The sequence below is a fragment of the Triturus cristatus genome, chromosome 6, assembly GCF_964204655.1.
Source record: "Triturus cristatus chromosome 6, aTriCri1.1, whole genome shotgun sequence".
Classification (NCBI taxonomy): Eukaryota; Metazoa; Chordata; class Amphibia; order Caudata; family Salamandridae; genus Triturus; species Triturus cristatus.
In genome coordinates, this window is record NC_140589.1 from 952074863 (window position 1) to 952099222 (window position 24360).

Consider the following 24360-nt stretch of genomic DNA (forward strand, 5'->3'; position numbering starts at 1 on the left):
CTGAGGAACCTGGGATCAATTATAGCACATCTGATTAACCACTGAGGAACCTGGTATCAATGATAGCACATTGATCAACCACTGAGGAACCTGGTATCAATGATAGCACATCTGATCAACCACTGAGGAACGTGGTCTCAATGATAGCACATCTGATCAACCACTGAGGAACCTGGCATCAATGATAGCACATCTGATCAACCACTGAGGAACCTGGCATCAATTATAGCACATCTGATTAACCACTGAGGAACCTGGTATCAATGATAGCACATCTGATTAACCACTGTGGAACCTGGTATCAATTATAGCGCATCTGATTAACCACTGAGGAACCTGGTATCAATGATAGCGCATCTGATCAACCACTGATGAACCTGGTATCAATTATAGCGCATCTGATCAACCACTGAGGAACCTGGTATCAATGATAGCACATCTGATCAACCACTGAGGAACCTGGCATCAATGATAGCACATCTGATCAACCACTGAGGAACCTGGCATCAATTATAGCACATCTGATTAACCACTGAGGAACCTGGTATCAATGATAGCACATCTGATTAACCACTGAGGAACCCGGTATCAATTATAGCACATCTGATTAACCACTGAGGAACCTGGTATCAATTATAGCACATCTGATCAACCACTGAGGAACCTGGCATCAATTATAGCACATCTGATCAACCACTGAGGAACCTGGTATCAATTATAGCACATCTGATTAACCACTGAGGAACCTGGTATCAATGATAGCACATCTGATTAACCACTGAGGAACCTGGTATCAATGATGGCACATCTGATCAACCACTGAGGAACCTGGTATTAATGATAGCACATTGATCAACCACTGAGGAACCTGGTATCAATCATAGCACATCTGATCAACCACTGAGGAACCTGGTATCAATCATAGCACATCTGATCAACCACTGAGGAACGTGGTATCAATGATAGCACATCTGATAAACCACTGAGGAACCTGGCATCAATGATAGCACATCTGATCAACCACTGAGGAACCTGGTATCAATGATAGCACATCTGATCAACCACTGAGGTACCTGGTATCAATGATAGCACATTGATCAACCACTGAGGAACCTGGTATCAAGTATAGCACGTTTGATCAACCACTGAGGAACCTGGTATCAACTACAGCACATCGATCAACCACTGAGGAACCTTTTATCAATTATGGCACATCTGATCATCCACTGAGCCTTTAAGCAGCTTAAACAGGGACGGGGGAGATTATTGGGAGTACTCGGTCCTAAACTCTGGAATGACATAAATGCAAGCCTCAGAGCAAAACAGAAGTGCGTGCGCTTCAAGAAGTGCTTGAAACCCGTGTTGTTCAAAATTGCCTTTAGGTAAGTTATTTTCCAATCACGGTTTGTGATTCATGGATATCAGAATGGTTTCCACGTATATACAACAGTAATTTAACATTCCTCACTTCTGTGACAGCACTGAAATTCTACAATACACTAATCATATTATTACGTGAAAGAAAGTAGACTATGGGCACTTTATAAAACTCCCAAATAAATAAGGAATTACCATCAAGAGTTTCCTTCAATTCTACTACTCCTGTACATAAACGTTTGAATAACCATTCAAAGTCGGGTTTTAACCTTTTATAGTATTCGTGGAAACACATTTAACAATTTGTATGCTCTTGTTTTTTATTTCAATGTTGTTGTGTTGAACATCATTTTTTTTACAAAGAATAATCTAGTTAAAATGTGTTAAATGAGATTGTTCCTATACACTTTGATATATGGTTATTTTGCCTGCTACAGAGGTATGTGTGCAAAATGAGTGTGCCAAATTTGAATCCCACTTCGGAGACAGAACCAACGAAAGAAACAGCAAGGCACTGCAGGAATATCTGCCGGAAAACAGGCTACCACGAAAAGCGCACCTCAGAGCTGGGAGGCCTGCGGGAACAGTGAAGTATTCAGCCAAAGAAAATGTTACGTATCTAGTAAGCATCTTTCTGTGGCATGAAGTGCTGTACGTTCACATGCTGTGCATAATCCTGCTATCTAGTGTTGGGCCTGGATATGTGCTAGTTGTTTTTCTTTGAAGAAAGTCTTTCGAGGCAAGAGGAATTGTAAATCCTCCTCTTGCTGGTAATGCGCATGGTCATCAACTCCATTGTGAGATTGTTTTCCCGCATGGCAGGTGAGGTTGGAATGTGAAGCAAAACGTTGTATGAGAGATGTCCATGCCAAGAAAGAAGACATTGAGAATATATAAATGTGACTGCAATAGCCACAGACGTCTGGGGAGGAGGGTCGGCGCATGTAAATCTATAGCACTACATGCCACAAACAGATGCTTACTGGGTAAGTAACATTTTCCGTTTGGGGCATGTGTGGCTGTAGATACACATGCTGTGCATAGACTGTAAAGACGTCCTCCCATAAAAGTGGTGGCTAGCCTGTGGAAATTTCAGTCGTTTGGAAAAGCGTACATAGAACTGTCAGGCCAACATTGGTTTGCTGGCGGGCCAGAACATACACACAATATGTTTTGCAAAAGTATGTGTGTGGACAATGTAGCTGCTTTACAAATATTAGTGACAGGAATGTTGCCAAGGAAAGCCATAGAGGCTCCTTTTTTCTGAGTGGATTGGGCTCTACGATGTATAGTTAATGTTCTATTGGTTTTAGCATAGCATGCTTGTATGCATTTAACAATCCACCTATCAATGTCTGATTTAGAAAGAGCTTTGCCTTTATGGGGTTTGGAGAAAGGAACAAAAAGTTTCTCTGTTTTCCAAAAAGTTTCAATTCTGTCAATATGATACATGAGGGCTCATTTAACATCTGATATATGGACAGCCCATTCCGCAAAGGAGTCAGGTTGAGGGAAAAAACAGGAAGTCCAATGGACTAACGAAGGTGGAACTGGGAGACCACTTTTGAGAGAAACTTGGGGTTGCCTGAAGCTCACTGACATGCCTAAGTGAAGTGATAGCGACCAGAACTAATACCTTCCAAGAGAGAATTTGGAGGGTGCGGGAGTGGAGGCATTCAAACGGAGGGCCCATCAGTCTTGGTAGGACAATGTTCAGATTCCATGTCTGGGCTGGTGGGATGCGAGGAGGTATGGCTCATATAAGGCCTCCCATGAACACTTTAATTATAGGAATTCTGAAGAAAAGCAGCTACAGACTCTAGATGTAATAACATGGATGTAAAAGCTAAACCACAAGTTTGCAGAGGAGGCAGGTAGCAGACAATTAATTGTACTTTGCCTGCTAGTAGGTCAATAAGATTTGACCAACAATAGTAAACTATTTTCTACCACTTAGCTGCGTAACAGTCACAAGTAGTAGGCTTGCACTCCTCTTTAAGAATGTCCATGCATTGGGGTGGACGGTTAAGGTATCCAAACTCTAGGACCTCAAGAGCCAGATTGCAAGGCTGCGAGACTTGGGGTCCGGGTGTCAGATTTCTCCATGGTTCTGCATGAAAAGGTCCAGCCTGTTGGGGAGTTTCTCATGTGGAACTACTGAGAGTTATAGGAGGGTGGTGAACCATGGTTGGTGTGCCCATGTGGAGCTATCAGGATGAGGGGGGGGGAGATGTCTGCCGAAGCCTCCAGACCACAAACGGAAGTAGTAGGAGAAGAGGAAAAGCATAACCAAATATCCCTGACCAACTCATCCATAGTGAATTGCCCCTGATGATGAGTGTGGGAACCTGTTAGCAAAGTGTGGGTATTTGGCGTTTTCTGCTGTCGTGAAGAGATCTATGTACGGTAGTCCCCAACGCCGGAAGTAGTTCAGTAAGACTTGAGGGTGAAGTTCTCACTCGTGGACTTGTTGCTGCATCCTGCTGAGGAGGTCGGAAAAGTTGTTGTCTACTTCCAGTAAATATTACCTAACAGATGGATCTTGTGTCTGAGTGCGCATCTACAGATGCTCTGGGCTAAGTGAGAGCTGAGGGGATCTGGTGCCCCCTTGCTTCTGAAGGTAATGGTGGTCATGTTTTCCGTTTTGGCGAAGGCTACCTTGCCAGTGATGTGGGGAAGAAAGGCTTCCATCGCAAGGTGAACAGCTAGAAGTTCCAGATAATTTATGAGGAGACCCTTGTGTCCAAGTGTCTGCTGGCCTTGAAAAGTCAGGTCCTGTGAGTACACCTCTCACCCCATAAGGGAATCGTCCGTTGTGACTGCCCTCTGCGGAAGTGGGGTGGAAAAAGGCAATCCCTGTAACAGGTTCTTGGTGTTCCACCATTGTAGAGAGCAATAAGCTAATGGCCCACCAACACTAGATCATCCCAATGACACTCTACTTGAGACCATTGGTACACTAAGCCCTCCTGCAATGGATGCATGAGTAACCTGGCATGGGGTACTATGGCGATAGAGGAGGCCATCATGGAGAAGAGACTCATGATTTTCCTGATGGCGACTTGTTTGTCTGGTTAGACCAGAGGGATAAGTGCCCAAAAAGACTTTATCCTGGTGGTATTTGGGTAGGCCATGCCCAACTCAAGTTGAGAATTGCCCCCAGATCAGGTTGGATCTGGAGGAGCTGGAGGTGTGATTTTGAGGCGTTGATAGTATACCCTAGTTTGTGAAGTAGGTTGAGGGCGACCTGAGTGTGTTCAAGGCATTTGTTACGAGTGGTACTCTTGGTGAGTCGATCCTCCAGATAGGTGAAGACGTGGATGCCTTGACTGCATAGGTGAGGGGCCAGGCACTTGGTAAAAACCCTGAGTCTGGTAGTGACTCAGAAAGGGAGCGCTTTGAACTGATAATGCTGTCTTCTAACTACACATCTGAGGTCCCGGCGATGTGCCAGATAGATTGGAAAGTGGAAATAGGCATCCTTGGTGTCAAGTGCAGCCATGAAGTCACCTCATTGTAGTAACTGGATGACATCCTGAAGAGTGACCATGTGAAAGTGCTCTGAGAACATGTATTTGTTTAAAGGCCTGAGGTCCAAAACTGGTCTGAGTAACCCGTCCTTTTTGGGGTTCAGAAACCTCCTGTACCCTGTTAATGGTGAGGGATGGGTTCTATAGCTCCTTTGTAAATGAGCGTTTGTACCTTTTCATGTGAAGCTGTTGATGTTGTGGGGAGAGTTTGTGTTGGCGAGGTGGAGTCCGTTGGGAGGTGTAGAAGTGAGCTTCAGATAATAACCATGTTGGATAATATCCAATACTCACTGGTCAGAGGTGACGATCCACCAAGTGGGAAAGAATTCCTGAAGGCGACACCGACTGGTGTTATATGGTCAGGGGGAAGAAGAGGTAAGTCAGGGCTAAACGCTGGTGGCAGCTCCTTTGGGGGGAAGACTCCTTTGGAGTTATTACCTCTGTAGGAGCCTCAAAAATAGCCTCTGGGTGAAGTGTGTTGCACGTGTGGACGATGGTAGGAGATGGAGGGTTCTGGGGAGTTGGTCTTGGAACCTCCGCAATAGGCTGCGCAGCAAAATGACCCGCAAGAGGTAGGGGTTTGAAAGGCACCCATTGCTTTAGCTGTCTAAGTGCCCTTCTTTATTTTCTCCAATAACTGATCAACCTGCAGTCCAAAGAGATGTTGACCATCGAAGATCAGGTCGAATTTTGGTGGACCTTCGGTTTCAAACCGGAGATATGAAGCCATGCATGCCTGCGCAACAAGACGCTAGAATTAACCTCAGTAGCAGCAGTGTCAGCAGCATATAGGGTGCAGTGGATGGTGGACATAAGTTTTTGTCGCCCGGATTTGTTGGGTACCAGACCCTCAAAAGCAAGCTCGTCTGACAGGAGAGCATTTTGGTAACATTAAAAGAGAAAATATAAAGGTTGCAATGGCAATCCCTAGTGACCTATGAATGATATCCAAATACAACATTTTATTCAATCCAACATATTTACGCAACTAATATTCATATGGATTTGCATACAGAATAGTAATAAGTCATACTTACTGGCTTTTTATCGCTTATCAAACCTAGCAGTGGTGATGAAAGTGCATAGGATAATGCAAGGCCAAGGAATACCAACCCCACATTGCCAACTGGTAAATGGAACTGTGGATACAAAATTAATACATTTGTCAATCTACACGCATTCCATTCATCCAGTTATAAAAACAATAAATGTAGTTATTTGGTTTTCTATGGGTGACTGACAGCACTATGGAAAGTATGCCTGAAAGTTGCCAGTTAATGACGTATTTTCAATACCATGAGAAATTAAAAGTAACACATGGCTAAAGCAATTATCAAATTACCTCGCAAACAAATGCATCTTGTCTTGTTTATTAGGAGATTGGATCTGCATTCAATGTAGAGTCACTGTTAAAGTTGCCCGACTAATATTGTCACATTACATATGAGATTTAGTTTACTTATCACAAGGATTTTACCATACCCAATGTTCACATTTCTGACAAAAATGAAATAATGGTTGCCACGTTTTAATGCAATAAAAATACACAGACCTAAGCATCATTTAGAGCAAACATGTTATGCTGAAGCCCTGCATGAAAGCTACATCAAGGAACAAGCGTTTGCAATGCAACAGGTCGTGCATTTGCGAGAGTTTAAGCTATTGGCATTGTAAATGGCAATGCCTTTTATTTATCTGTTTTGATTATTAACACATAAATAAAAGGTATTGTCATTTACAATGCTAATAGCTGAAACTCCTGTAAATGCGAGACCTATTTTATTTCAAAGAAGCGGCTGCCATTGTCCCGGGCTGCTTGGAAAGTGAAAGCGCGCATGGTGCGCTCAATGTTGCAGGAAGTAAAAGGGCCAGTCCTCATGGGAGTTCACAAATGCAGACAAGGCGGTACTAAGATGGACTAACAAGCCTATTAACGAATCAGAAGCCAGCATTTACAAAGGGCAAGCCAATAAGAAATATGGGTAGAGGGTGGGCTGAGCTTCAACTCCATACTTGAATACAGCATGCGTTGCAGAATAGCGCATGAGCTGCCCAGGCTTGACCGAAAAAACACTGCAATCTAAATTAAATTAATCTGAGACAGCGGCTTTAAAGCTCCATGGAAAGCAGCACACTGGGGAGGCCGAGAACACAAGCTGCATGGCATTAGCGCGGTCCAAACTATGCATGCACAAATACGTGCGGTAACAACCTGCCACAGCAGTGCAATTATGAGTTCATCATCACAGAATTGGAAATACCAGAGACTTGGGATTTTCAGGTCTAGTTCGCAATGAATTTCCTACTCCATACAGATAAATGTTCACAGTTACCACTAGCTGTGAGCATGTGGTGAATGGGGTTGGAGGGCAGGGCGGTGAGGCAACGAGAGGGTAGAATGTCAGTGGTGAGGGTTGATGGAGCCAGGCAGAGGGGAGCCATGCATGCTCTCCCATGCTGTAGTATGGTTCTGGACTACATTTACGCCTTCAACCCCTTTCCAATGCTTCTGTGATTTTAACAACTTGATTTTTCTGGCCAGTAAAATCTGATAGGGCCTGGGGTTCACAAAACCAGGTAATCCGGGTGCACCAAAAGACACCTGACTTACAATTGTGCGTTAATGGAGCAGGACAGAAGGAACCAGAGTCAGATCAAATGGAATGAACGGTTAACACTTTACTGAATTACATTTTCCGCTATCCTGGGCCCCTTTACATCTGACAACATAGCTCTTTTCTGAAGGATGATCCCCAGAAATGAGCCTCTGATCTAGCAAACTATGTCCACCATGCCTTTGCTACGTTTGTCTTTGATACAAGTGAAAATCTCTGAGGGCTGCACGATATTTTGCTGACTTAATGGGGGTTTGGTGGCATGGAGTGGAGGCATAGTGAGGGTGAGATTGGCCCTCTTGTAAACAACAAACATGGCCACCCCATTCCTGGCTTGGAACTAAAAATACAGCTATAATTGGGGTGCAGTGAGCCCCTCAAAACCCAGGGGCTGGTTTGCGACTAGTAAGTAGTCAATGGAAGAAATCAGAAGTGCTAGTCCTGAAACCGAAGAGTGAGGAGCCTCCCAAGCAGATGCAGCTGCATGAAAGAGGAGGAGAGAGGGAGACTGAAGGGGGGAAACTCCATCAGACTACGGCAACATTGCAGGATCCAGGGCAGTTCATGTCACGGTTAACCTAAAACTCTGGGTGCTGAAGGAACTGGGATACGAACAGCTCCTTTTCTAGAGCAACTACAGACTTTGGATACATGCTGCAATCACCGGATGACATCACCAAGTCAAAATCATACATAATCGACACCTCACGAGCAGATCTAGACTCACCATAGTCCTACTAGAGAACAAGGAGTGATAAGTAATAAATAAATACTCGGATTTGTAGAGCACGGCTAATCACCCGGGAAGGTATCCAGGCACAGTCCATAAGCATGGGGAGATTAAGTGATTTTCCCAGGATCTTGAGTGGATGCTGAGACTCGATCCTGGATGCCCAGCTCCAAAGTCAGCAGCTCTTGCCGTTACACCACATCGTCTCACTCAATGTTGGATGACAGCTAAAATATGAGAAAGGGAATTAAATGTTCTTTCAAGAAAGGAAGGATTGAGTAATATGCGATCCATCAAAAAGGGAAAGGCCAGGGAGGCTGGATGTTCCTGGGAGAGATCCAGAAATAGTTGGAGGACAAGGTTTCCTGCCTGCTGTATGCTCTATGGTTATCCAACATAGGGATTCTATCATGTATCTTGTGAATATATATGCACCCATGTGTGTGCTGCTATTTTTATTTGAAGTGTTTAGTCATACGTGAAAAATGGTGCAAAAGGATCAGAGCTCCTTCTCTCAATTTGTGGGAAGGGCAATGTTTCAAAAAATTGTAAAATACCCCTCACACACAAACCTGTTTCAGTGTCATGCTTCATCATTGGGAATCTTCCTGCCCCTCTACGGGACGGGGCGTGCTACGACTTACGTAGACGCAGGAGCACTTTATTCAGTGATTCGTGAGTATGTGTAGTGCGTGGGATCGTGAAACGAAAATGTGAGATAGTTAAAAATTCTCTGGCTAGTGGAACGAAAATACTTTATTGTCTTCCCTGGCTGAGAATAGTAAAAGTGGGGAGGTATAGATGGTGTACTATAATGAGTCACCTCCTACAAGGTCGACATGTTTCAGAAGCCATCCCCTTGGCTTTCTTCCTCAGGACCAAAAAACGATCCCTGTTACACCTCAATGGGTGATAGAATAAATGTACATATGCCTGATAGTCACAAACAATGTCCTTTGTTCCCGGTTATGGGAGTAGAAAAATATACCACTTGTATATCTTAAGAACCTCAAAAGAAAAATATATTGGATGAATCATGGCTTTCATCATTTATCTTTACCTATTCACATCACCATCACGTGGAAAGTTTTAAGCTTTTTTGTGATATATTTCTCTTGTGCAACTCTCTTGTAGGTAATGGTACAACAACAACAATGGTACAGCAACAGTTAAGTTTCTTCAGTGTTTTCCCTGTAACTCAGATGAACTATCCGAAAGTCCAGCAAAGGGATCTTACAAAGGGGAGTAAAACACTGTATGTAAAATAGCATTATATGCAGGGGGCGTGTGCATTTGCTTGGTCCCATTCTGTTTGGTACATGTTTACTGTTTGCAAATGTTTGTATGTAGGCGAGGTAGGGCCGCGTGGAGGGGGGACACCCCAGCGTTGTTTACTTTGTCTCTGGTTCCCCTCAGGCATCCAGACTCTGCCTCTCTGCGGACTTCTCTGGGTGACCCCTGGTGACCCCTGCTTGTCGACCGCGCTTCCTCTGGGCATGGACCGCTCTGCTAATGTTGTTTGTCTTGAGCAGAATCAGCTGCCCGTGACAGGCCCTGCCCCTTCCGTGTAAACAAAAGCATGTGTGCCCTATTCCCGCCGATTCTTCTTTCTCCCACCCATTCTCCTAGAGCTCGCCTTTATTTAATTGATTTCTATTTTTGTCTGATCCCTCTTTTCCCTCCCTGATCCCCGTTTCCCCTCCCTAATCCCTTCTTTCCCTCGCTGAATCCTTCTTCCTCTCCCTGATCCCTCCTTTCCCTCGCTGATTCCTTTTTTCTCTTCCTGATTCCTTCTTTCCCTAGTACACCCCCCGTTCCCCCTCTCACACTCTGATGCTACTTTCTTTCAATTCCTGCCTATTCTCCATTCGTCCCCCACTTACTTCATCTCCTCTTTGTTCCCTACTTTTTCTGTCTCACATCCTTAAGCAAACTCCACAACTCATCTCTTCACCATTCCTCCTTCTATTCTTCTCTTCTCTGTCCTCTTTCCTTCCCCGGGTTTTCTTCACTGACCTGCCCTCCCTCCTCCTATTCCTCTTACCTTTGAGCACCCGCTCCCCCCTCCATCATTCCTTCTCTGTGCTCCTTTCCCTCCTTCGGCTCTACTCGCCCCTTCTTCCCTGTCCTGCACCGTCTCTCCCTCCTTCCTTCCCCCTTCCCCCCCCTCCCTTTGTTTCCTTCTGTCTCCGGCCCACACCCCCTGCAGCCTCAGCCCGGGCTGATTAATGATCACGGAAGCCCCTCCCAGGGCTGCTCCAACCTTGAACAGTAATCTGGCCGGCTAGAGAGGGCGGCATCCGAGATGCAGGGCACACACTGCTGCTGCGGCAACGCCGGGCCTCGCTCCTGGCCCCCAACGCGGGAATTCATTCAGTGAGCCCCACACGCATCGAAGCGCTTTAGGTATAAGGCGCGCATGAAGCGCTTCATCTCAGAATGCATTCAGTGATCCAAGTGCGCTCATGAAGCGCTGTGAGCCCAACAAAAAGCGCATAAAGCCCTCTGTCGCAAAACTCATTTACTGAGCCCAAGGCACGCTTAAAGCGCTCCTCCACAGAATACATTCACTGAGTCCAACATGCACAGGGAGCGCTCCTTCACAGAATTGTTTTAGTGAGCCCAAGGTGCACCGAAGCGCTTCGTGGTAGAATTTATTTTGCAAGCCCAATGCGAGCACGAAGCGCTATATCTCAGAATTAATTCAGTGTGCATGACCGTGCCATCTCTCAGAATTCATTCAGCGAGCCCAAAGCGTGTATGAAGCCATCGATCGCAGAATGAATTCAGTGCGTCCAACACACGCATAAAGCGTTCTATCTAATAATTCATTCAGTAAACCCTATGCCTGCATAAAGAGTTTAATCTCATATTGTATTCAGTGAACCCAATGCTTCCTTGAAGCGCTCCCTCACAGAATTCATTCAGTGAGCCCAAGGTGTCTGTCCTAGAATTCAGAAAGTGAACACAACACATGCATGAAGCGCTCTGTCGCAGAATTCATTCAGCGATGCCAAGGCGCGCAGGAAGTGCTGTGAGGCCAAAAGCCCAAGAAAGCGCTCCATTGCAGAATTCATTCAATGAGCCCAATGGGTCATGAAGAGCTCAGTTGCAGTGGTCCATCGCAGAAGTAATTGCGTGATCCCAATGTGCGCTTCAGGCGCTCTATTGCAGAATTCATTCAGCGAGCCCCACGCGCACCTGACACTCCATTGAAAAATTCATTAAGTGAACCCAAAGCATACATGTAGCGCTGAACTGCAGAATTCATTCAGAGAGACCAAGACACGCATATAGCGCTCCATCGCAGAATACATTCAGTGGGCCCAAGGCACGTATAAAGCGCTCCACGCAGAAATCATTCAGTGTGCCACATACAGAAAGCGCCCGATCATCACAGAATTCATTGAGTGACCCAAAGCGAGCATGTAGCGCTCCATCGCGGAATTCACTCACTAAGTACGAGACATGCATGAAGCGCTCTATCGCTGAGACACAAGAGCAGCTCCTCTGAATGCCTTACCCTTCTGCCCTTTTACATTCATTACTTCAAAGGGAAGCACGTTCCCTTTACTAATCTCTGTTTCCTTTCTGACATTGCCAGTTTTTAAATGCGTCGCCTTTAAATAATGAACTATCCGTTTACACAATTAACATTCTATTGTTTAGGTGGTAACCATTGCCTACAAGTCACCACGAGCTGAGCTTGCTACCCCGATATGGGGTTTAAGCGATCATGATTTTACATGCAGGATTAGTCTCCGCACACAAGCATTTGCAATGCAATAGGTCTCGCAGCTACGCGAGTTTAAGCTATTGGCATTGTAAATTACGATGCCTTTTATTTATGTTTTTAAAAAGAAAACAAAAATAAAAGGCATTGTTATTTGCGATACCGATAGTTCAAACTCGCGTCAATGCGAGACATATTGCATTGTAAATGCTTGTTAATCGTACCTCTGTAGTAAACAGGATTTTGAAGACATAATCCAGGTTTTGGTGGAAAGGTGTCATCCTTTAGAACAGACAAAACTGTTGCAGGGACGATATTCTGAATATTGAATTCATAAAGTGTGACTGAGTACCTATTAGTTACTGTGCTTTGTGTGAATGTCCTTGAAATTTGTGGTTAAGGAGAGTTCGAAAGATCTCCAAAGTGACGACGATGACAATTAAGACGACCAGGGTATTCTGCGTGTTACGGTGTAAGAAGATGCAAGTTCTGCATACGTCATTTTGAGAGTTGTGAATAGCAAAACAGGTAAAAGATATTAGCCTTTCCTTCAAAAGTAATTTTTAAACAATCTGTTGCATCTCTATATGCAAACCTAAGTGTATCATGCAATCTCACAATCTGCGGAGATTACTATCGCTGTTCTTCCCGAAATCTAGGACCACACAGCACACCTTCGGCTACCACCCAAACCTCAGTGATAACCACATTGGGCAGCTCCTTCCGCTGCTGATAAATTGCACATTAACGAGCCAAAACAAGCAGAAACCTCATGTACAACCTTTATGAAAACTGTCCCGCTTAGACGCAGAAACAAGACAAGCGCAGAGGTGGTGACGTGGAGCTACTAGGCAATGGTATTTCTGAACCGACTCACTCAATGTGTTCTTGCATTGTAAATTTGAATACAATGTAGCTATACTATAGGAATTGAAAGGAGTAATATGCCAAAAAAGGCAAAACAGGGTAATGCTAATCAATTCCAAATCATCTTAGAATATTAGAAGTCAAGAAGTAGATATACTGTAAGACCTACTTGCTGTTGGTCGGTTACCCTTATCAGGGCTCAGGAGGTAGGGAGCTGAAGTATACAGCCATCATTCTTGTAAATTCTGGGGAGACTTAGCACCATATGACTAGGCTGGCATAGGAGCCCCTGAAAGAGCAAAATGGTTTCCCGAGTTCAGAAGGCACAATGGTAAATAGGGTTGCAAGCAGGCTGTGGCTTACCTTTTCTGTGACAAAAAGTGACATAGTGGGATCCAGAAAGCCCATGCATGAACTCATTGAGGTTATAATAAGGCACATAAACAGAATCTTTGGTAGTGTAAACAGCCTCCAGAAGGAATCTCGGCTTGGAACTGCATCTGGATTACAAGAAGTAAAAAGAAAAGTAAAGGAATTACCTCCAAACTGAGAACAAAACAAACAAAACAACTAGTGTTCAGACCCCGCTCTTAAGTGATGTCCTTGTCTTACCTGTAACAATTGTTTGCCATCTGGGATCTTTTCTATACATTCCCAGGGTGAAAATCTTAGTGGACAGTTAATCCAAGACTCATTCCATTAACATCATTGTAAAAACTGAATAATGACATCTGAATAAAGAGCCGGCAACTAATGAAATTATATTTTACTTTTTTTTACACATGAATACAGGATCACTGTGACGCAGAAAAAATTAAACAGTTAAAGAAACCCTGCAATTTTTAGTACATATGCAAATGCAGAGCGAACATTAAAAATATTCTAAGTCTCGTTCGCAATCGCAATAGACCAGGGCTTCCTCATCTGAGCCATTTGAACATACAATGCAAAATTCACTTGCATTTTGATGCTCTTTTATATGTTTCCTATAAGGCAGCAAGCAGAGAATGGAATACGTGGTTGAACAGAAACTCAAGTTAGTGGCTAACAAGCAGGTGCCTAGCTCTTCTCTCGGGAAGAATGTGAGAAGAGCTTTAGATAAACATACAGTAGGATACTATAGAAAGCTTACTTCAATAAATCTGCAGTTTCTATCATCAGCCCCATCTCCTTACTGAGATGAGCCAGTCCTTCCAAGTGACCTCTTTCTTAATCAAAGAGCTCCCTTTTATGTGTACTGAAGAGCCTGGCTCTCCCTTCCATAAGTGTGTCCCATCCAGCTTACAGGAATGCAGCAATACACAATTCTTTCTAGAGGCATTCCTCTACCACCTCTCCTCCTGATCCTCCAGTCAGCCCTAGGTCTCCCAGAATGGAACCCATGAGTCTCCCATGTATTGTACCATTGACAGGCATACATACACACAGCACGTGCACATGAGATACAAAAATTGCACAACACTGTATTTTCCGTGTATTGTACCACACACAGGCCCATATACACCCAGCAAATATATTCCATTCACACAATGCGCAGCCTGACACACCAAACTGATGTAGAGCACGGGTTAATTAAGCACACAGCAGCAGAACTTTAAATGAATGAGCCCGTAGGCTTCACTCCAGTGACACCAGTAAAAAGGAGATTCTCACTCGTACTGATCACTAAACAGTATGCTGCCACCACCGCGCTTATCCCGTTTAACTCCCGGCAAAGGCAGTAGCCTTTCATCACTATGAGGGTAGCACTTTGCATGCCCCTACTGGTTTAAAAAGACCACAATCCATGAGACAGGCTTTAAGAAATTGGGTTATTGACTGACGGTGGTAAAAACCCAACTAAGAAACAACCACAATCATTGTCAAGGTGAACCACAAAAGTCATTAAATGAACCTATGCTAAGCCTTTGGTAGCTTGGAACAAAAACAGTCAATCTTAACTTAGAGGCAACATGTAAAGTATCTATGCAACACATCAACTGTAATACTATGAAAATGCAAGAAAAGCTTCACGCCATTTTACAGAAAATGCGTCAAATGTAATACATACAATTACACAAAAAAAATTTAATCAGTAGAACCAGAGTTATGAATTTCTAAAGTTTTAAGTGGAAAATAGAGCCTATAAGATCAAGGGGCCAACATTGGGAATCTAGTTGCCCAAGACTGGGGCTGTCAAAAGTTATGGCCGGTTCAGGTACACAAGGTCAACTGGCCTGAAGAAAATTTCCTGAGAAGGTAAAGATCAGCGAGGCAAGGCAGCCACCAGTGTCTAAGGAGGAGGCGTCGTGGTCCAGGAGCAACTGGACATAGTCACAGTGAAGATTTTAATGTCCAGACTTGGTACCCTTTTTGGAAGTCGAGAATCTCTAGGTGGGCAAAGCTGGAGGCTGTAGCCAACGAGGGCCTCATGAGGCAGAATACCTTTGCCGAGAGGACTAGCTGAAGAGCTGACAGGATTTGCTGCTGCAGAGAAGAGCATAGAGGGGGCTACTGCAAAGTCAGGCTGCTTTTCAGGTGGATCAGGGAGCAGTTAGGTCCTGGTCTTCTGTAAGCTCTCAGGCAACCTTTTGGTGGAAAATGTATCAGTTTCAGGTTTTGGCTGAAGAAGCAACTTTAGCACCACTTCCAAGGATCCAAGACTGGTTGGGCAACACTAGGAGCGTCAGGATTCACTCTAGGCATAGGCCAGAAGAAGGGTTCAAGGTCTCTGAAACTTTTTATGTCCTTGTAGTTCACACAGATAGCCAGCCAACTCACCCTTGGAGTCACTCTGGTAGTCCTGGGATCAGGCAGAAAGGCAGGCTTCAAGCAGCAGGGCAGTTCTCTGAGGTACAAAGCAGTTCTCAAGTAGTAGGGTATCCATCTGAAGTACAAGGCAGTCCTTCTGGCGTTCCTCCACAGGTTCAGGAGTGTACTGAAGAGTTGGTCCGAGGGCCAAATGTTTATACCTGGTGCCAGCCTTTGAAGTGGGGGAAACCTCTAGACGACCCCCACATTTGATTCTGGAAATGTCCTTCCTGGCCCAGGCTCCAAGTGGTCTAGGATGACAAAAGGTTGGTGTCAAGTTCCTTTGTGACTATGCTTGAGACAACCCTTTGAAATGTAAGTGAGGCAGGAAACAGCCCTGCCCCATTCATTCTGGCAGGATATCCCAGCTTGCTAACACTTAGTCCCCCTTTCTCTCTGTCTGAGAGGAATACACAAAGTTTGAGTGCCAACTATTCACAGTTATGTGACCTAGAAAACGGGCTGCATGCACCAGATGGTTCGGACAAGAACATGCCAACTGTCTAAAATTGGCATTTTCAGAATTGTGACTTAAAACTTGACTTAAATATTAAAGAGGATTTTAAATTACATTTCCTTTGGGACCAAACATGGCATTTCACCTGTTCCCAATCAAAAGTTAGCAATTGTTAAATGTAATAATGTAATTCAATGTTAACCTATCGGAGAGGACGGCTGCGTTGTACAGAAAAATTAATTTACGAGTTTTTCACTACTACGACATGTAAAACTTAAAAACACATGTCCAACATTTTAAATACAATGTACCCTGCCCTATGGGATGTTTAGGGTCCATATTTGGGGTGGTTTTATGTGTAAAATGGGAGGTTTAGGCCTCGCAAACTTTTATTTTGCTAGGTTGAATCAGCAGTTTAAAACTGGACGCAGGTTGCTATGGCAGATGACCTGAGACATGTTTCAAAGGACTACGTTAAGTGGCTAGCACAATGAGTGCAGGCCCACTAGTAGCATTTAATTATCTGACCCTGGGCATGTATTACCACTTTATTAGGGACTTATAAGTAAATTTGAATGTGCCAATTGGGTGTAGACCAATTTTACCAAGTTTAAAATAGTAAGCAGAAGCACCTCAGCACTGGTTACCAGTACTAAAGTGCACTGAGTGCTAAAGCCAACAAAAACAGCTTTGAGAAAAAAGGAGGGGAGAAGTGTAAAAAGGTAAGATAATGCTAAAAAGAAAAGCAGTAGCAATTTTTAAGTTAAATAAGTTACTGCATCAATTAAATATAAAAAACTATAAAATCAAAAAAAGTACAAAATATACTTTTATAAACAAATAACATAAAATTAAACAAATATTAATAATAATAGATATATTGAAACAATATTAAGAAAAGTATTGAAGTCTGGGAATAATATATATACTATTTCCACTCCAGTTTATGCAACAGTAGTGAAAGCATAGGGGTTTACTATTACCTCTCCAAACAGGTCAACAGTAGGGAAAGTATTGGATTAAGAAGGGGTAAGAGTAACTATGCCACCTCCAGTCAGTGCAACAGTAGGAAAGCATTGAACTTCAGAGGGATAAAATTTACTATTTCCACTCCAGTCTTTGCAACAGTAGTGAAAGCACTGTACTTCGAAGGGTTGAAATTTACTATTCCAACTCCAGTCTGTGCAACAGTAGGGAAAACGCTGGACTTCCAGAAGATAAGATTGACTATTCTCACTCCAGTCTGTGCAACAGTAGGGAAAGCGTTGATCTTCAGAGGGACTACATTTACTATTCCCACTCCAGTCTGTGCAACAGTAGAAAAGAGTTGGTCTCTGAAGGGTAAGATTTACTATTTCCACTCCAGTCTGTGCAACAGTAGGGAAAGTGCTGAACCTCGGAGGGGTAAGATTTACTATTACCACTCCTGTCTGTGCAACAGTAGGGAAGCGCTGGACTTTGGAGGGGTTACATTTAGTATTCCTACTCCAGTCTGTGCAACAGTAGGGAAAGTGTTTGACTTCAAACACATTAGATTTTTTAATAACCCTATTAATTAAAAATATATAACTCTTAGTATGAAAATAAGATATATATATATATATATATTAAACAATTTACATGATTAAACAATGTAATAATTATCGATGTAAACAAATTATTTATTAATTACTTAAATAACTCCCACACTATACCCCCACAAACCTAGCAACCCACACTTAAAATATAACTAAAATATATAAGTAGAACAATATGTCAATAACTGATAATCAATTAATTAATTAATAATTATTTTTTAATTATTACTTTATGAATGTCCCATCCTATACTCTTACAAACCTAGCAAACAGCAACTAAATATAACTAAAATACATTATTACATAATGCAAAAAAGTATTATCAATTAAATAATTAATACACAATTGCTAATTCATACTTAATTAACTTCCGATCATATATCCCTACCAACCCAACAGACCACACCTAAAATAGAACTAATGTATAAAGTAATTAAACAATATAAATAAATAATAAACAAATAAATAATGAATAATAAATGAATACGTAATTGTTAATTATTACTTCCTACCCTATATCTCTACATACCAGCAGCCTCCAAATAAAGTATAACTAATATATAAAGGTATTACACAATTTAGATAAATGATAATCAATTTAATAATGAAGAAATTAATAGTTAAATGTTAATTATTATTTAATTACCTTCCCACCCTATACCACTACAAACCCAGTATCCAGCACACAAAACATAACAAATATAATTATTACACAATTTAGATAAGTGATAATCAATTAAATATGTAACAATAAAATAATATTTGTTTATTAACTTCTCACCCTACACCTCTGCAAACCTAGCAACCCACTACAACCCTATAAATTACTATTAGCAATTAAATGAACAATTTTAATGTACTTAACATTTCAAACTATATTTGAAAATATTATTAACAATTATAAAAACAATAATGACACATACAATTAAAAAATGAGCTAAAACACATGATAATTAAAACATATTATCAATTAAATAATTTATACACAATTGATAATTCATACTTAATTAACTTCCGATCATATATCCCTACCAACCCAACAGACCACACCTAAAATAGAACTAATGTATAAAGTAAATAAACAATATAAATAATTAATAAACAAATAAATGAATAATAAATTAATATTTAATTGTTAATTATTAATTCCTACCCTATATCTCTACAAACCAGTAGCCTACAAATAAAGTATAACTAATATATAAAGGTATTACACAATTTTGATAAATGATAATCGATTTTAATAATGAATAAATTAATAGTTAAATGTTAATTATTATTTAATTACCTTCCCACCCTATACCACTAGAAACCCAGAATCCATCACACAAAACATAACAAATATAATTATTACACAATTTAGATAAGTAATCAATTAAATATGTAACAATAAAATAATATTTAATTGTTTATTAATTAACTTCCCACACTACACCTCTGCAAACCTAGCAACCCACTACAACCCAATAAATTACTATTAGCAATTAAATTAAAAATTTAAATGTACTTAAAATTTCAAACTATATTTGAAAATATCATTAACAATTATACAAACAATAAGGACACATAAAAGTAATAAATGAGCTAAAACACATGACAATGAAAAAATATTATTCAAAAAGATATGAACAACAATATTCTTAAAAACAATATTATTTACCTGAAAAAAATGTATATTCTTGATGATATTTCTGCATCACAATATTTTAGTATCCCAAGATTATTTTCTGATATTTCTGTCTTCCAACATACAAAACCAGATATTTTGTCCAATCACGAACCTTCTAGGCCTAGTAGAAATCTTCCCTTCAGCAGCTAGCAAACCCTGCAGCTCTGGAAGTGACCCAGATTCCAGCACCTAGTCCACCTCAGGAACATCCATTGCCTTCCTGGAGTCTGCCTCTCCTGCAAACTACTTTGCGCTCGTCCCTGCAAATCAGAAGGATCTCGCACTCTGAAACTGATATGAAGCATGTGCAGTCTGGGGCAATCAAATCAGTGCCCAAGAAACATCCAGCACCTTGCTTTTCCCTTACCCCAACATCAACCATGGCCACCTTGCCATGAGCTCAATCTCATCCCTGTCAAGTGGATACTCTATGCCCTCTCCACTGGCTACCAAACCTGTGTCTGTAGTCCTAAATAGTATCTCCTCAGGCTTAAGGTACTTCCTCTCAACCACAGTGCAGAAGGCTCCAGTATTCCTCAGGGTAGGCACTCTCCTCCCACTGATACTAACTTCCTGCGCAAACCTCATTGTGTTCTGAGCATCTGGGTCCCTTCCCCAGATCTCCATAGTTACTAGTTTGAGTGCACCCACACCCTCTCTGGTCCCTTCACCCACATGTAACATGACTGCTGTCCTGTGTGCTGCTGAGTCATGGGGCCAGATGTACAACCCTTTTTAGCGGCCGCAGACGGGAGATTTTCCCGTTTGCAGCCGCAAAAAAGGGTAACAGCATGTACAAATGCTATTTTGCAAGTCACTGACTCGCAAAATAGCATTTGCAACTCTCGCAATTAGTAAGGGGCGTCCCTTCCTAATTGCGAATCAACATCCTAAGTACTAATGTTTTGCGGCCAAATTTGCGGCGGCAAAACACTCGCAGTTTGCCACCTACTTCACGTAGGTGCTAAACCACTGGCAAAGGGTAAGGGGTCCCCAGGGGACCCCTTCCCCTTTGTGAGTAAGTGGGAAAATACTTTTTAAGAGCAGGCAGTGGTCCCAGAGACCACTGCCCGCCCTTAAAAAAATGAAACTGAAAAGTTTCATTTTTATTATTTAAATGCATCCTGTTTTCCTGCAAGGAAAAAGGGCTGCATTTAAAAAAAAAAGACTGCTTTATTAACAAGCATTGGCATAGCCAATAGGTCTTGCCTTTGGGACCTTATAAGTATTTTGCCATATAGCACGCAGTTTCACTTTAATTTGTTGGGCGCTTGTGTGTGCTCAGAAAACGAGATGGAGGATTTGTGCACTGAAAGTTCTAGGTAGCGCATTGCTTAAAAGTTAGTACTGTATTTTTCAGGGAAGAACCAGACAAAAGCCATCCATTGACTCTCAGGTTGGGATTTGGATTTTACTTCAGTACAACTTCCCTCTGAGCCCATATCGCATGGTCACACATTAGCAAATGCACTGCGAAAAACACTTGTGCTTAGTTAAGCAAACCGCATTGTCACACTTCTGGCAGAAATACAATTGCCTAGCAATCTCTCCGTCAACACTCACAGTTTATCCAAGGCGGTGAAATATACACTTGGTGCCCCAGATATTGCAAGCATGGCAGAAATTATATCACCTTTTGATTGTTCCTTTTTATGCATTCCTCTACCACTTAAAATCCTTTGTCATCAATATGAATGTTGATGCCAATTCACTGAAAGTTACCAGAGAATCAGGAACAGTTCTCCAGCACTCAGTGCAACGTACACAAATCACGAAAAGCCGCAGATATTAAAGAACGAGTTAATTACCTTCGGTAACGATGTATCTGGTAGAGACATAGTCTAGCCGCAGATTCCTTAACATAGAATATCCCCAGGCGTCAGACTGGATCTGGAAAATTTCCCGCAGCAGCACCTCTGTGCACCGGGGGGCGGCGCTGCCCAGCACCGCCCTGACGTCGTCCACGGACATGATGTCAGCGGAGCCATATATGCCCCTCCCGGCGCGCTGACGTCAGTTTTCGTCGGAGAAACTTTTCCGCGTCAGAATGCGGAGCCATCACCAAACAACTGTGAGAATATGGGAACAGTGTGCAAAAATTATAAAATTGACAGGTGAGACAGAGCAGAGCTCTGAAGAGCCACCCCGCAAGAGCGAAGGCTCAATCAATGTTAAAGGGAGACAAGGATGTGGAAAAAGCCTGGCAGAGGATAGAAAGTCCACATCCAGAAAGTAAAACCATGAAGGAGAACAAGAACGGAACACAAGATTAAGGAGAGGTCACCACAAGACGTCATCAGAAAGAGACGTTGCAACCCCAATACAAGACCCATAAATGTACAGAGCCAATAGATCTGAAGTAAAAGGCCGCAGGGGTGGCAAAGACAACAAGGCAATGGAGAAGGGGAGAGTGGGATGGTGGGAAAAAGCGTGAATAGATTTCACACCGTACAATCCAGGCCGAGGGCTGGAAAGAACACAGGAGCTATCAACATACCGCCTAATTTTGAGAATGTGCGGAATGGAGCAGAGAAACAGAACGAAGCAGTCTGTGGTGGAGTGAGAGAATATCACTTTGCAAAAGGGCAAGCCACCCAAAGGGAGGCGAGTATAGAAAGCCCCAACCTGAAAAGGTCCTCGCAGAACGGGGAGGACGGACGGGCGTTAAGAAATCTGCGGCTAGACTATGTCTCTACTAGATACATCGTTACCGAAGGTAAGTAACTCGTTCATCTGATAGAGACGTCTAGCCGCAGATTCCTTAACTTAGAGTGGATACCAAAGCCATACCCATGGAGGAGGTGGGTCTGTGACTGAACCCCACCAAGTTCCCAAGAGAACTTAGTCGTCCATAAGGTGAGTAAAACAGCACTGTCAACCTTTGGGACGAACCATAGTGAGGACAGTAATGTAGCGCAGGTAACCACCAGACCATAAAGCTCTAAAGAGAGCGAAAAACACTGGGAGGCAAAGGCACCAGAAGCCGTTAAGAACAGCACACCGACCCCTTTGTGTATTCCTGGGTTGAAGGACAGAACGAACAGAGCCAGGATGCATCGTGGGAAGGCTGAGATGGATATAACTTTGAAAAAGGGTTTGAGGGATCCACAGGACTCGAGGTGGCGACAGAAAGCAAAAGCAATTACTGGTCGACCAAGCAGAACAGTGGAAAAAAGGACACTGTAGAGTCTGCACCTGCAAAGACACGTGGGGCAGCAGTAGCAAGAGGCTGACCCTTATCCGACAGTGTCAGCATGGAAGATAACATATACTAGATATGCTGGAGGAAAAAGGAAGCTCATGACTTCGCAAGAAGTGGAGCTGAACCGAGGGTTTGAGACAGAGCTGCCGAAGCAACATGTTGCCTGCGGCAAAACCTCGTGACGGGAACCGGTATGACAGAGACATCGGACACCGGTCTAATATGTACAACTGCAAAAAGGAGCCCCGTTAAAACCTGCACCAGTAAGACACAAGTGACAGCAGTGGCAGGATGTCAATCCGCAGCCATAAGGTGCCGGTAGTAGGGAGGCCCAGACACGCCAGGACTTAGGCATTGTGTCACAACACGTGAAAAGGGCAGATGACAGGCAATCAAGCTTTAACGAACAAGAGCGAAGTCCGGAAGGCACCTAAGCCTACCAGAAGATAGCTACGCATACCGTGTGGATCCTGGAACCACACAAAGTAAGCAAGGACCTCCTGAAGCGAAGCGTGAGCAGCCCAGAAGTGCACAATAGCAAGAAGGCAACGGCCCCAAAAAGGGGCACCAAACAAGCCGGGCCCTACATAAGAGCTGGCGGAACAAGCAAACCAGGCCAAGAACCACTGACACCAAGGAAAAACTTTAAAACCATGAAAACGTGACCCCACAAGAGTCTAGATTATTCAGAAATTACTCGTAGTCATGTGGAAACTGAATAGGACAATGTCCAAAGCAGTAAGTAACCCATGCCCCTTGCCAGGGAGGAACAACAGTCCCCTGCAAGACAGAGCAGGGGGGGAAAAAACTAGTCACGACAGTGTAAAAAGTGAGGACAAATGTAAAGGTCCCGGACCCCGAGAAGCGAGTAATCCAAGGAGAACAAGCCCCTTTGAGAGTGCACAGCATGAACCCAAGCAAAAACGTGGAAACCCCCATACGGAAACAGCAGGGAGTATGGAAACCGCTGCAGAGTAAGTGGCCAGAATGAGGCCATGACCACGCACAGCATAGAACATCTGCTAATCCACTACCTTGGAGGACAAACCCAGAAGGGGCTGGTCGTACAAATTGCACCAATAAGCAAGCCGCACAACGGCAAATATGGTGTCAGTTGTGAAAAAACTGCGACAACAAGGTGTCCCCCCAGGCGTGCGAGATAGACACCGCACGGTATGGAACCTATGCCAAGTTCCGATGCACCACAGACAGACCAACAATGCTGTCCAAGGATCACTGTAGGAATAAACAAGTGACACCCAGCAGGATGTCCACGGGGAGACTCCATAGGAGTGTACCAAGGAAAAGGCAGAACCTAATGCCAGCAAATACCCCACATAGGGTATGGCCAATCCCCGGTAGGGGTGTCCTCTTGGGCTAAGCACACAGTCGGAGGACTGAAAAACAAGAGAAGCAGCCGAACGGCTGTACTGAACGAACATAGAAATGGCTAACCAGCCAGGAACAGTAACCGGTACTAAAATTAACCAGTACATTAGGTTGGGTGCTGTAAAAGGACACCAAGATTTACTGCAAGAGACGGGAGACCCCTGAATCCGCCACAGGATTCAGGGGTCCTCCCCACCCCATTCCACCCCATTGAACGACAGACCTCTGAGGGCATCCCGAATATGATCAGGGAAGCGACTGTCGCGCAGCCAATCATGGTGGCGTAAAGCCACAGCGTGAGCAAGGACCCGTCCCATAGAGTCAGTTGCATCAAGGGAAGACCAAAGGGAGAATTGTGCCATGCTCCTGTCATGCAGCAGAAGATGAAGCAATTCTGCCCGTGGCCCTTCTGAAACAGAAGGGA

General features: G+C 43.3%; 1 protein-coding gene across 2 annotated transcripts in view; it reads right to left on the reverse strand.

The window, feature by feature from the left end:
* SLC18B1 (solute carrier family 18 member B1) overlaps positions 1–24360 on the reverse strand; it is a 671163-nt gene that overhangs the window by 372646 nt on the left and 274157 nt on the right. For both annotated transcript variants that reach the window (XM_085611645.1, XM_085611646.1), the window contains exons 7-8: positions 13216–13352; positions 5945–6046 (exon numbers count right to left, since the gene is read on the reverse strand). In XM_085611645.1, the coding sequence (XP_085467771.1) occupies positions 5945–6046; positions 13216–13352 (239 nt within the window). The remainder of the gene's footprint in view (positions 1–5944; positions 6047–13215; positions 13353–24360) is intronic.